At 45.0% G+C, this 14,586-nt stretch overlaps 1 protein-coding gene across 2 annotated transcripts in view; it reads left to right on the top strand.

Moving 5' to 3' along the window:
• The window catches only part of HCFC2 (host cell factor C2), a 95,465-nt gene that overhangs the window by 23,707 nt on the left and 57,172 nt on the right, over window positions 1-14,586 (top strand). For both annotated transcript variants that reach the window (XM_075856663.1, XM_075856664.1), the window contains exons 5-8: window positions 5,667-5,751; window positions 5,995-6,101; window positions 6,275-6,460; window positions 9,619-9,873. In XM_075856663.1, the coding sequence (XP_075712778.1) occupies window positions 5,667-5,751; window positions 5,995-6,101; window positions 6,275-6,460; window positions 9,619-9,873 (633 nt within the window). The remainder of the gene's footprint in view (window positions 1-5,666; window positions 5,752-5,994; window positions 6,102-6,274; window positions 6,461-9,618; window positions 9,874-14,586) is intronic.

Genomic DNA, 14,586 nt, shown 5'->3' with positions numbered 1-14,586 from the left:
CGCTTACTAAAAATTCCCTATCCATTCCCCAGATCACACTGGACTATAAAAAGGCCTCTGCCCTTTCATTCCTTGCCTGAGCGTTGTCTACCCGTGTTCATATTGCAAATGGTCCCTTAGTTGTATCCTGCGCCCAGTGTTCCCGTATCCTGTATTCTGCCACACCAAGTCCTTCCTGTGCCTAAGCCTCTGCTACTGTTGGGACTCTTACAGGTACTATCATGCTAGAGACTTTTGCATAGACTGTCGTTTGGCCAGCTGCCACTCCCCTACAGCGGAGCGGCCTAATGGGTCCACGTATTCCTAGTTCGTGACAGTATGCTCAGGTCATGGAACCCACTGGCCAACCTAAGACGGCATTTCAGGTGATGCAAACGGATATGCGTGACCGGCGTGCACGCCAAGCTCTACTCGTGGCAGTAAATTCTATCAGCACCCGTCTGGAGCATCCTCATTCTCCTCCTCTGGATGCTGCTGCCGTTCCATTGCCTGTTACTCCTCCTGCCTGTTCCGGAGGTATGTTCGCCAAGTTCTGTCTCAGTTAAGAGGTTATCTTTTATATACCAAACTTGAAAAGTGTGTGTTCGAGAAAAACTCTCTGCCCTTCTTGGGCTATATCGTATCTGACCGTCCACAGGGTCTTCGGTCCATACAACGATTTCTGGGATTTGCAAACTTCTATCGGCAACTTAACTCGAACTTCTCGTCTCTGACTGCCTCAATCTCTGCCGTCACAAAGAAGGGGGTGAACACCAAGTTTGGCCTCCGGAGGCAGAGTTAGCATTTACCATCCTCAAGAGCACTTTCACCTCAGCCTCCGTTCTCCATCACCCTGATGCATCTCGGCAGTTCTTTCTGGAGGTGGACGCATCTTCCGTTGGTGCTGGAGCACTACTATGTAAAAAAAAACCTCTAAAGGCAAGGTGGTGGCCTGTTGCTTCTTTTCGAAATTATTCTCTCCTGCAGATCGCAACTATTCCATCGGGGATCGGGAGCTGCTGACCGTCAAGTTGGCATTAGAGGAGTGAAAACGCTTTTTGGAGGGCGTGGTCTTACCCTATTATCATTTATACAGATCTAAAGAACCTCACGTACCTACAGTCAGCAAAACGACTAAATCCTCGTCAAGCCAGATGGTCACTGTTCTTCGCTCAATTTAAATTCTTGTTTTACTTCCATCCTGCTGACAAGAATGTGAAGGCCGATGCCCTGTCTCGATCATTTGAAACCAATGACTTTGAGGAAATTCCTCAATATATTCTAGATCAGTCTAGGATTATTGCCGCTAACCCTCTGCAAATTATAGACATTCCCCCTGGAAAGACTTTTGTTCGTCTTGCAAACAGGAAGAGAATTATTCGCTAGGGACACAACTCCAAACTGGCGGGGCACTCTGGTGTTCGAAAGACTCAGGACTTGATAGCTCATAATTACTGGTGGCCCACGCTGCCTAGAGATGTTGCGTACTATGTCTCTTCATGTACGAACTGTGCCTCAAACATTTCTACCTGCTACAAAGCTACTGGTCTGCTCCTACCCCTGCCTGTCCCTGATCTTGCTTGGCAACATATCGCTATGAACTTTATTACAGACTTTCCCTCAGCTGGATGTACTACAGTCTGGGTAGTAGTGGATCGTTGTTCTAAAATGGCACATTTTATTCCGTTGACTGTTCTTCCGTCTGCTTCTCGTCTGGCAAATCTATTTATGCAACACATCTTCCGTCTGCACGTACTTGCTCTGCATATTGTCTCGGATCGGGGTGTACAGTTTACGTCCAAGTTCTGGAGAGCCGTGTGCAACCTGTTCGATGTAAAGCTGTACTTCTCTGCCTATCACCCACAGTCCAATGGTCAAGTGGAGAGGACCAATCACATTTTGGAGAATTATATTCGTCAACATGACAATTGGGTGCAACTTCTGGCCTGGACAGAATTCTCCTACAACAATCATGCAAGTGAGTCTACTGCCTCTTCTCCTTTCTACATTGTACACAGCCAACATCCACGAGTCCCTCTTCCTATTCCAGCGATGACTCAAGTACCGACCGCTAACTCTTCATTTGGGACTTTTTTTCACATCTGGCAGAAAACTAAGTCTGCGATCCTCCCATATACATGCATGCTCGGCTCGGCCGAGCCTGCATGTGTTACCAGGGAGAAAGCGGCAGCCAGACTCTTTTTGGCAGCAGCTTATCTACAAACAAACCAAAGGATTGGGCATGTTGGAATTCAACATGCCTGACTCTTCTTTCCACATACATCTACCATCAGGAGAGAGTCGGGATGCCGCTATACACAGCAGATGGTCGGCCGGTCCTGTCGAAATCTGCTTGTTCGGCTGACGTACATCTAATGTGTTTGGCCATCTTTAGGGGACATTTCCACACTCTCCCAAACCATGGTTGAGTCTTTGGAGTGTTTGACTTCCCAGATAGCAGCCGAACTCAATGCTGCTTCGTTAAATAATACACAGTCTACCTCTTGTGGTAGATCCCTTCGGAGGTGCAGAAGTGCCAGGGACAAGTCTTGCTCCTCGTCCAGTAATTTCCAAAGGTCCCCTATTAGGGACATCAATGAAGAAGCTGCTTCCAATCATCATCAGTCTTTTTTCCTCCAGTGTATCCTTAGATTCGGGTTCAGAGTCATAACTCACAATTGACAGCTGCCATGCAGACGTTCATACATGCTGCCAGGGACACCTTTCATGTAAAAGATGACCCCATCACCCTTTCGTACAGAAGGGTGCCTCTTCTTGATAACGGCACAAGAGGCTTTGCTTCCCAAACCATAACGAGTTTCATCCAAAGAATGGAAACATCCTGATAGGTGACTGGCTGTTTCAAGGAACTAATGTGCCTATAGCACAGAGAAGACCCAATTTCCCAACTACTGAAAGAAACAAAATAAAATATAACTTTTATTGATGTACTAATAAAAAGTCCAAGGAGAGACAGACAACATGCACGGTTAGTTAAAATTGTAGCTAAAGTCAGCTTGGCACAAGTTAAATTGCAAACAGTGCCTTCACTGCTTCGTTCGGCAGCTGCAGATTGCCAAACGTAACGAAGTGTCACCGTTTATTTCCAGTGTAAAGGCCAGCCTGACATAGCGGTTAAAATATCAAAGCCCCCCCAACATGTTTCGCTGTTAACACAGCGTCATCAGGGAATAAACATGGGGCTGTTTCAAAACGCATTAAGTCTAAAACTCTGTATCCTTTACAGAAGAACTTGATCTCAAAATTGTCTGTTTTTCCGGTACAATTCAGCCTATTTCATGACTGTCAAAGAGTACCACCATCCCACTGCCAGATGCGATATTACTCCGTGATCCTATTGACAAGAAGTTGGATACCCAAACCAAGTCTGCATTTAAAACCCCAGGTTGTGCTTTGCGCCCATCTTTTACATCCGCTTGGATGAGTAAAGTCTGCTCGTTTTGGGGAAACAGCTGCACCAGGTGTCCTGGAAGCAGCACCACTGAAGGATATGGCTGAATTTGCTTTTTGCGCGAGCTGGAGTTGAGAGAGAGAGAGGGAGAATCTTCCAGGAAGAAGCTTTGAATACTCTTATCTTGTATCACGTAGACACCATTTCTTGGACCCATGCGTTGTCCACATGAGCAAGAAATGTCTCATAAAAGGAAATAATCTCCCCCCCCCCCCCCACTTGGATATCTGCCACGTGTCGGGAGACACCTTTATGCTGAAAGTGTCCTGTTAAAGGGGGGGGGCTTGGCCGCTGCTGCCAAGCTGGTCAAGGCTTGAAAGATGGCCATCTGGAGTGTATGGTCTGTTTCGTCCTTCTGTTTGACCTGAAAGAAAATGATCTCCACAAGGAGACATTAGGAAAGGAGAGAAGGACGCATACAAGAAGGGCGGTTCTGAGGTAAAAAATAGCTTTTATTGCCTGTAGCCTCAGAAATAATATCATCTAGACGTTTACCAAAAAGTATTGTACTCAAGAAGGTAAGGCCAACTGTGGCCTTTTTGGACGCTTGATCTGCTGCCCAAGATCTCAGCCAAACCGGGCGCTGGATGGCAATAGAACTAACAGAAGCACGGGCATTAAAACGGGCTGTCTCAAGGGATGCCTCAATTAGAATCTTTTGAATCATGGATAACCTGAGAAACGAGATTAGCTAACTCCTGCTGTGGCACACACAATAGGATGCTGCGATGCAGCGGCTTCCCCCACAATAAGCAGGCCTTGTCAAAGCAGATGCAAAAGCCAGGCGCAGAGTGAACCTGCAGTCACAAAAAAAGATTTAGCTTAAAAATCCAACCTCTTGTCCAAAGGCTCGCTGACAGAAGCCGCCTCAGCCAGAGGAATAGTGGTGGACCTTAATGCCCTAGTAATAGGTGAATCCACAGAAGGAGAAACTAACCACAATGAGACTAAATCGTCCTGAAAGGAAACAAAGTATCTGCGCGTCAGAGACAACAAGACTCCTGTCTGGATATTTCCATTCCTTGGTTAATAATTTCATATATTTACTATGGTTTTGGACACATAGCTTGTGGTGCCATTGGCTGTATAAGGGTACTTGCACCTGAAAGGTGAAGATGGGATCATCCCTTACACGCAAACGGTCTCTTACTGTACATATTAATGCCAGCATAGCAGCTGACAACCGCAATTCCTGTTCTGAATCTGAATCAGAAGGCACGTTTTAAGGAAAGAGAATGATCCATATTGGAGGCAATGTTATCATTGAAGACTGCAACAAGATCTCCCTGGCAAGAGCATGATGAGAAATGAGACCAGTCCAAGGCACCCCTACGCCTCTTATGGGATCCACTTCTAGAAGTAGACTAAGTATTATCCAAACGAATGGAAGAAGAGTTCCTGAGCTCAGACGCAATCTTGGAAGGCAATGGCTCCAAAGACCGCACCAGAGATTGGGATAGTCTGGAAATGACCCCTAAGGCCTGAGCAAAAGGCATCGCCCATTCAGGGGGCTGCCACATTCTCACGAGGAGGGACCATCTGGGGGCCCTGGACAGCAAACACTGCGGGCAGAAGGGGGTAGGCTGGCCACGAATAAACTTTATATCACAAGAGCCAAAGGCATCAGAAATAGCCTTGCCCACCAGTATAGGTTGCTTGGCAACACACTACCGAGGAGAAGACAAGACCAAAAGGCTTGTTTATTTTCTGTTCCCCTGTCGGTTGAAGGGTAAAGTTATTCCCCTTCGGGTCACTTCCCATTCTACATGGATTGTTGGTGCTACCTGGATGGTCAGGCATCAAGCTTCAGTTGCTCAGGTATGCAAAGCTGCTACCTGGACTTCGGTGCACACCTTCACCTAATTTTGCCACATTCATTCTTTGGCCTCCTCTGATGCTAGTCTGGATTGCAAGGTGCTGCAGGCAGCTGTGTTTTAGACGAGTCACATGACTGCTTTAGGGCATCCCATGGTGCTGTGTCCCCCAATTGTATTAACAAGAAAATAGAATTTTTGTACTCATCGTGAAATCTTTTTATCGTTGAACTGCACAGCGTATTTTCCATTGAAATCAATAGGAAGCCCTATTTCAAGTTTATTACAGAGTGTAATACAAGCGGTTTGCGCTCTGAAATATGCTGGGTGCACATGTACAGTACTTATACATCACCTTGAATGCAATTTGGGATCTTTTAATAGTTACATTTTTTTTGTAGAAACCATGACATGGACTAGTCCAGAGGCCAAAGGAACGTTTCCTTTACCCAGAAGTATTCATACCGCTAATGTTATAGGAAATAGGTAAGTTCAACATTCTAATTGACTTCATGCACAACAGCGTCTATCGTTGATGACATGATCATAGGATTTCTTGCTACTGGGAACTCCGGAGATCAGCTATTATCTGTGGGAGAACCCAGCTTAATTTTTTCAGTTTTTCCTACTATTACTGTTATTGCATTAAAATTGGGGCAAGTGTGAGTGATAACGTTTCGATGTGCATTAGATGCGACACAAAGGAAGTCATTCTGTGGTTTATTTTAGAATGTATGTTTTTGGTGGCTGGGTCCCACAGACGTTAGAAGATGATAGCCCTCCCTCTCAAGAGAGCCAGTGGAAGTGCACCAACTCTTTTTCCTATTTGGATCTGGGTCTGTATTAATTGTTTTCTGACATATTTAATTGAGTGACATGCCTGGTAATTTGGACCCATACAGTATGTATACTGTATGATCCCATATATAGTACACTTGATAATGTAAGAACATTTGCATTCCTGATAGACTATTTGCATTTTAAATAATTATGTTTTATCATTGTCCAGACTCCATGAAGTGGACAACTTTAATGTCCGACTCTTCAGAAGATAGAAAGGATTGGCCATGGCCCAGAGCAGGACACTGTTCGGTCACAATTGGAAAACGTTTATATATCTGGAGTGGAAGGGATGGCTACAAAAAGGCATGGAATTATCAAGTTTGTTGCAAAGACCTTTGGTACATAGACACAGGTAGCTGCATTGCCAATACGGTTTTTATTGGGTTTTGCTAATAAGTCATACATATCCAAGATTGTAATTATACTAAAGTGAAGCTCCCACTTTTCAACCTTGGGCTTTAATATTTTCTAATTCTTGGACATGGACCTAGCTTTCAGCGTTTGCGGAAGCCATTTTAAGTAGAAATGATCGAATATCCCAAAATTTGTTTCGGATCCGACTGAATAAATTTATTGCGTATAAAATGTAACCCGATTATCCTAAAAAGTCATGAATGTATCGAACTCCTTTTAACTGTTTACCAGTGATGTCTTGGCATTAATGTCAAAGAGACAGCAACATATATGGCTATGGGTAAACTGATGGTAGCCGGTGGTAAAAAACAACATGTTTAAAAACACACTGCACTGTCAGATTTTTTTATGCTTTTTAAAATTCAAAAACTGTTAAAAAATCATTCTTTTTTGGTGGCAGTTGCCTGCTGGTGTTTATATACACACGGTGGTATCGGAAGAAGCCATGGCTTTTTAAAGAGGCTCTGTCACCAGATTCTGAAATCCCTATCTCATATTGCATGTGATCGGCGCTGCAATGTAGATAACAGTAACGTTTTTGTTTTTTTTAAAACTTTCATTTTTGGCCAAGTTATGAGCAATTTTATGTATATGCAAATGAGGTTTGAAATGGACAACTGGGCGTTTTTTTTTCGTTATGTCCAACTGGGCGTGTATTGTGTTTTTAACTGGGCGTGTTTACTTGTATGACGCTGACCAATCAGTGACCAGTCAGCATCATACACTCCTCTCCATTGATTTACACAGCAGCGATGTGCAGCCACATAAACAGAGATTAACGTTAATCTCTGTTTATGTGGCTGCACATCGCTGCTGTGTAAATCAATGGAGAGGAGTGTATGATGCTGACTGGTCACTGATTGGTCAGCGTCATACAAGTAAACACGCCCAGTTAAAAACACAATACACGCCCAGTTGGACATAACGAAAAAAAAACGCCCAGTTGTCCATTTCAAACTCCATTTGCATATACATAAAATTGCTCATAACTTGGCCAAAAATGAACGTTTTTAAAAAAACAAAACGTTACTGTTATCTACATTGCAGCGCCGATCACATGCAATAGGAGATAGGGATTTCAGAATCTGGTGACAGAGCCTCTTTAACAAGCGGTCCAAAAATTATCCCTTTTTGGGGGCAGATGCCTGCTGGTGTTTATACACACGCAGCAGTATCAGAAGAAGCAATGATTTTTAAACTGGCTATGACTCACACCTATACCCCTCAAGATTGGCAGTGCTAGGGGAAGGACTGCCTGCAAATCATTATGGGAAAGCTTGCCGTGCTTCTCAGTCGTCTTGTTTTGGATTGGCGAAAAGATGACATTTTTTGGAAAGTTGTAACGAATTTGATTCACGTAAAATAGTCCCTCATCTCTTAGGGTATGTTCACACGAGGGCGTCCGTAACGGCTGAAATTACGGGGATGTTTCAGCCTGAAAACATCCCGTAATTTCAGCCGTAACGGCATGTGCAGGCGCTTTAACGCCGCGTCCATTACGGACGTAATTGGCGCTGCTATTCATTGGAGTCAATGAATAACGGCTCCAATTACGCCCAAAGAAGTGACAGGTCACTACTTTGACGCGGGCGTCTATTTACGCGCCGTCATTTGACAGCGGCGCGTAAATATACGCCTCGTGTGAACAGACAAACGTCTGCCCATTGCTTTCAATGGGCAGATGTTTGTCAACGCTATTGAGGCGCTATTTTCAGACGTAATTCGGGGCAAAAACGCCCGAATTACGTCCGTAAATAGGCCGTGTGAACATACCCTTATATTAAAGGGGGTTATTCCATAAACAATATTTATCACCTCTCTGCAGGATTGGTGATAAATATCTGATCAGTGGAGGTCTGACCACTGGGACCCCACCAATCCAGAATACGTGCTTACCTGGTCATCCCTGTGTGCCCCATGAGAATGTAGCCATACTAGGCATGCTTGGCCACTGCTCCATTCACTTTCTATGGGGTTGCTAGACAGCACTGTGCTTGGCTGTTTCTGTCAGCCCCAAAGACTGGGGTGGTACTGCACATGCCATTGCGGCTGGGGAAACAAATTTCCCCGTTCTAGATGGGTATCCCCACCGATCAGATGTTTATTACCTGTCCTGTGGATAAGTGATAAATATTGATTATCGGAAAGCCTCTATAAGCACACAGTTAACATCTGCCTGAGGGATTTGGCAGCGAATTCCACACACCTGATAAGCGAATGAGTCACGTCTGGACGGAGAAGTGCATAAAATTTACTACAATCAATGTTTCACAGTAAGGCCTTGTTCACACAGTGCAGATTTGATGCAGATTTTGCATGCATAATTCTAAACTGGATCCAGTAGAGGAAACATTTTTTTAAGGCATTCCTTTATATATTTATTTTGCTTAGGTTCCGTTTTTGGTTTTGACTTAAAAAATACATTCAAACTCTGCAGCGAATCTGCATTGTGTGAGCAAAGCCTAAATCCGCAGGTAAAACTGCTACGGAAATCATTGCCGCATTGCATTTCTGCATCAATATGCGCAGCAAAAACTTACTATTAACTATAGATTTCTGTGACTGATTTACCAACGTTTATTTGAGATTCCGCTGCAGATTTTCAGTTGCAGAAAATCTGCAGCGTATCCTGTCTGTGGGAAAATACTCTTATGGTATTAGTGAGAATTGCTCCTTTATAGTAATCCGGCATAGATTATCGTGATGGGTAAAATGAAGCACAAGATGTTCCTATAAATGCATCCCTAAGGCCAGATTCACACGAACGAGTTGCACCCGTGCGGGTCTCGTTTTCACGGATCCTCAAACACTTGAGTCTATCGAGGGATCTGTGAAAACGGAAGAAATAGGACATGTTCTATTTTTCAACGGACACCTCACCACGGTCACACGTTGAAATAACGGCCGTGTGAACGGCCCCATTGAAATACATGGGTCCGTGTGACGGCCGTTTGTTATAACGGCAGTCACCCGGACGTGTACTACTGTCGTCTGAATTCGGCCTAATTCTCAGGTGTTTGTTTTCTAAAGGAATACACTTGCAGATGGATTCATGAACATAATGCAGTTCATGAATATGTTTTCTTTCTATTTTAGAGAAACCTCCTCCACCTTCACAGGTGCAGCTGGTATTGGCCACCACAAATTCTTTTCATGTGAAATGGAACGAGCTACCCACTGTTGAAGGATATCTCCTGCAATTGAGTCCAGAATCGCCAGCTTCAACTGGTGCCGGAAAGCCTGCCCCCCTCAGTGAAATTTCAGCCCTGAGTTCTACCATCACATCCACAGCACGTGCTGGTCCACTGCATTCTCAAAGCGGGCTTGTGTGTCCTCAGCGGTTTGAGGAAAGTAAGTTAGAATGAATGAAAAAAATAATACATTGTCATTACCTAAGGTGAGCCTTGATCACTACTGTGCAACGTATTACATGTTATATGCTAGCAGTGATATTAGTAAGTAGAGGGAGGGTCTCCAATTCTTTGTGCGATTTCTAGATTCGGCAAAATCTTGGATGTGATGTCATGCAATTCCATAGATTGTCATTGCATGGGATATCGCATTGTGTTTTACCGGGCAGGTGCACTCATCGCACGCGTTTAGTCTGTCCCTTCCATCTCTACCATACTTTTTTATTTACCTACCAAATGTATGTAATTAAGGGGCAGATGAAAGGCAATATGCCTGTAGGATCAGATTACACATGGCCTGTAAAGAAGCTGTAGACACAATTTTAGTGTTTTCATTTAGATGCTTTGGAAGAATAAAAAAAAAAATGGTTGTGAACACAGAGATAGCCTTTAACATCTTCTCGCCCTACGTTGTACTATTACGTCTTGGGAACTAAGCAGTTCCCGCAAATTGATTTAATAGTGCGTTATGGTGACGATACCTCCCAACGGCCAGGATCAGAGATAAGTCTGATACCGGCCATTTAACCCTATAAATTTTGCGGTCAATGTTAACTGTGGCATCTTAGTGGTTTACAAAGGGAGGAGGCTCCTTCTATTAGCCCATCAGCCTGACGCAATCTTGGGATTCTGATGGGTTACTATGGTAGCCGGGAGTCTAAATATGGCCCCCAGGTCTGCCATCTTACCACACCTATTAGGCTCTGCCAGAGACAGGATCTAATAGAAGGCCTGCTAACATTATGCTGACAGGAATATAACACACTGCAATACAGATGTATTGCAGTGTATTATATCATCAATTAAACGATAGCATAGTCTAGTTAAAAAAAAGTTAAATAAAGTTTTAAACATATAAAGAAATAACCAGAAATAAATCATTTTCTTGTTCGTTACATTGGGTATATGCTGTTGCCACTAGGAGTCTTGACACTGAAAAAAAAGAAGTGCTCCTACAGGATATACCCTGCCCACAGACACTGAGCTATTTATTCAGTCTTAGCTTAGTGTCATAGGAGACGGACACTTTTGCTGATAGCAGCAGAGTTACTAGCAAGAATTTTTTATTTTATTCTTTTCTTTATGAAGAATTAGGGTCACAGGGTCTCCCTGTGTTCCCATTTGGTGGGCGCACTGTGTCATATGCAAATGTACAACCTGCCTATGCAGACAAGCGGGACAAAAGCACCAGCTCATCTGTCACCCACCAGCCTAAGGAGCACCTCTAACACCTCTCCCACCAGCGTCCCCTTGGTAAAGCCGGTAACACTGAAGGGGTGCATCTGGGAGGTGGTCCGCTGGACCAGCCTATTCCCTGGGGCTTTCCCTTAGCCCTCTCTGCGCTCAAAACACCTTTGCACCAACAGCGCTAATTTTTACTGTATGGCTGGCGCCATTATATCGATGCCACCATTTTGCACAGACTGGGAAGGTGGGACCTTCACTGTAGTACGCACCAATAGCGCTCCAGTGCGCTTTTCCCCCCAGTCTCCTTATGGGGAATCATGTCTCTCTCCTGTTTGGATGGTCTCCTCACATGACCGCCAAAGGCCAATCACGGCGCTCCATGGGCAAGGCTTCAGCGCTCACCTCTGCTCTCCCCCATTTGAACGGACGCTGCTGTGGACACAGGACCTCCTGAACAGAGCTGCTGTTGACGTCTTTGAAGCGGGTAGAATCCGCTTCTTCTATTCACTACACGTGTCCTAGCCTACAGACACTGAGTTAGTTTCCTAAGGGAACATACTCTTTTCTTACTGTGCTCGTTTTCAGTTAGTACACTTTTCTAGCAGCGTTAAGTGAAGCAGCCATTACTCCCTGAATAGGAGTACTCCTTGCTACGAAATTTGTGATTTTTTTTTTTCTGTTTCTTTCTTCTCACCGCTTCAGTGTGCAGTTAAAGAGGCTCTGTCACCAGATTTTGCAACCCCTATCTGCTATAGCAGCAGATAGGCGCTGCAATGTAGATTACAGTAACGTTTTTATTTTTAAAAAACAAGGATTTTTGGCCAAGTTATGACCATTTTTGTAGTTGTGCAAATGAGGCTTGCAAAAGTCCAAGTGGGTGTGTATTATGTGCGTACATCGGGGCGTTTTTAATACTTTTACTAGCTGGGCGTTCTGATGAGAAGTATCATCCACTTCTCTTCAGAACGCTCAGCTTCTGCCAGATCACGCTGTGACGTCACTCACAGGTCCTGCATCGTGTCAGACGAGCGAGGACACATCGGCACCAGAGGCTTCAGATGATTCTGCAGCAGCATCGGCGTTAGCAGGTAAGTCGATGTAGCTACTTACTTGCAAACGCTGATGCTGCTGCAGAATCAACTGTAGCCTCTGGTGCCGATGTGTCCTCGCTCGTCTGACACGATGCAGGACCTGTGAGTGATGTCACAGCGTGATCTGGCAGAAGCTGGGCGTTCTGAAGAGAAGTGGATGATACTTCTCATCAGAACGCCCAGCTAGTAAAAGTATTAAAAACGCCCCGATGTATGCACATAATACACGCCCACTTGGACTTTTACTTTTAAACACACCCACTTGGACTTTTACAAGCCTCATTTGCATAACTACAAAAATGGTCATAACTTGGCCAAAAATGCTCGTTTTTTAAAAATAAAAACGTTACTGTAATCTACATTGCAGCGCCTATCTGCTGCAATAGCAGATAGGGGTTGCAAAATCTGGTGACCGAGCCTCTTTAAGTAACCCTCTCTACTGCCATATCTGACCCTAAAGGGGAACCCACACGCGAGACGCACTTTGAGCATGCATAATGGAAAAGTTTAAGTCCATTCTGGGTGGCATTCCTGCCCACCTGCCGGACTCTCGTTCTTCCCATCCTCTTATGGACTCCCAATCCATGTCTTTCTCGCGTGGCGGACCAGAGCTTCTCACTTTCCTTAATTTTCACCGTCCTCTTCTGTTTCACCTCCCCCATGTGGGCAAGGTGTTTCTGGTCCTGATGTCAGGGCTGGTGCTTCCTGTCCTAGAGAGGTTTTGGCTTATGGTGAATAATCTGATTCCGACTTGGATCCAGTTGGTAAGGGTTCTACCGTTCTTCCAACCTTTAGTGGAGGTGCTAATTAGAGCTGTCCGTGACACACTGCAGGTCACTGATTCTGCACCTTCTCGTCTAGACAAGGCCACTACCTTTCCGATGGCAGACTCCACTTCCTTCAAGGATCCCCTGGATTGCCGCGTGGACTGCTTTCCTAAAACAACTTTTGAGGCCTCCGCCTATCACTGCTCTACCTTTTTCAGGGTCTCATCTCTTTGGGCCTAGGTTGGACGAGATTATCTCGGAAGCCACGGGTGGCAAAAGTATCCATCTTCCTCAGAATAGACCTAAGCGCACTACCCCAGCCAAAATGGCTCGTCCGTGTTTTCGTTCCTTTCGTGGTTTCTCCAACTCCACTTTCTTCAGGCTGCAGATTCACCAGCATCAGAAGGCCAAAGTTTCCTTCAAGACCCGAACCTCCTGGCGTTCCTGACCTCCACCTGCAAAGGTTGGAACTGGCAAAGCCACTTCCGCCTGAAGGTGTTCCTCCACTCAATTTGCCTCAGGCAGGCAGGCTTTTGCACTTCAAGGACGTCTGTGTCTCTCACATTTCAGACATCTGGGTTCAGGAGGTAGGATCTTCGGGATGCATAATCGAATTTGGGAGCCCCCTTCAGAGTGTTTCTTTCAGTCCGCTGTTCCACAGGGCCCATCCGGGGTGGTACCCTTTTTTTGGGCAATTGACTCTCTGCTTCTTAAAGAAGCTCTGTCACCAGATTTTGCAATCCCTATCTCCTATTGCAGCAGATCGGCGCTGCAATGGAGATAAGAGTAACGTTTTTTGTTTTTTTTAAACAAGCATTTTTGGCCAAGTTATGGCCATTTTTATATTTATGTAAATGAGGCTTTCTAAAGTACAACTGGGCGTGTTTACAGTTAAAGTACAACTGGGCGTGTATTATGTGTGTTACATCTGGGTGTGTTTACTACTTTTACTAGCTGGGCGTTGTGACTAGAAGTATCATCCACTTGTCTTCGCAACGCCCAGCTTCTGGCAGTGCAGACACACAGCGTGTTCTCGAGAGATCACGCTGTGACGTCACTTCCAGCCCCAGGTCCTGCATCGTGTCGGCCACATCGGCACCAGAGGCTACAGTTGATTCTGCAGCAGCATCAGCGTTTGCAGGTAAGTAGCTACATCGACTTACCTGCAAACGCCGATGCTGCTGCAGAATCAACTGTAGCCTCTGGTGCCGATGTGTCCTCGCTCGTCCGACACGATGCAGGACCTGGGGCAGGAAGTGAGTGACGTCACAGCGAAGTGCCCAGTTGTACTTTAGAAAGCCTCATTTACATAAATATAAAAATGGCCATAACTTGGCCAAAAATGCTCGTTTTTAAAAAAAAAAAAACGTTACTCTTCTCTCCATTGCAGCGCCGATCTGCTGCAATAGGAGATGGGGGTTGCAAAATCTGGTGACAGAGCCTCTTTAAGAGGGTCATCATTCTGGTACCCTTGAACCAAAGGTTACCGGGGCTTTCATTCCAACTTTGTTGTCCCCAAAAAGGATGGTTCGGCCCATCCTGGATCTCAAGCGCCTCAAGGCGCATGTTCAGGCATGTCGTTTTAGGAGGGAATCTCTCCGAACTGTC

Source organism: Rhinoderma darwinii, chromosome 3 (genome assembly GCF_050947455.1).
Source record: "Rhinoderma darwinii isolate aRhiDar2 chromosome 3, aRhiDar2.hap1, whole genome shotgun sequence".
Classification (NCBI taxonomy): domain Eukaryota; kingdom Metazoa; phylum Chordata; class Amphibia; order Anura; family Rhinodermatidae; genus Rhinoderma; species Rhinoderma darwinii.
This window is presented reverse-complemented; position numbering and strand designations above follow the sequence as displayed.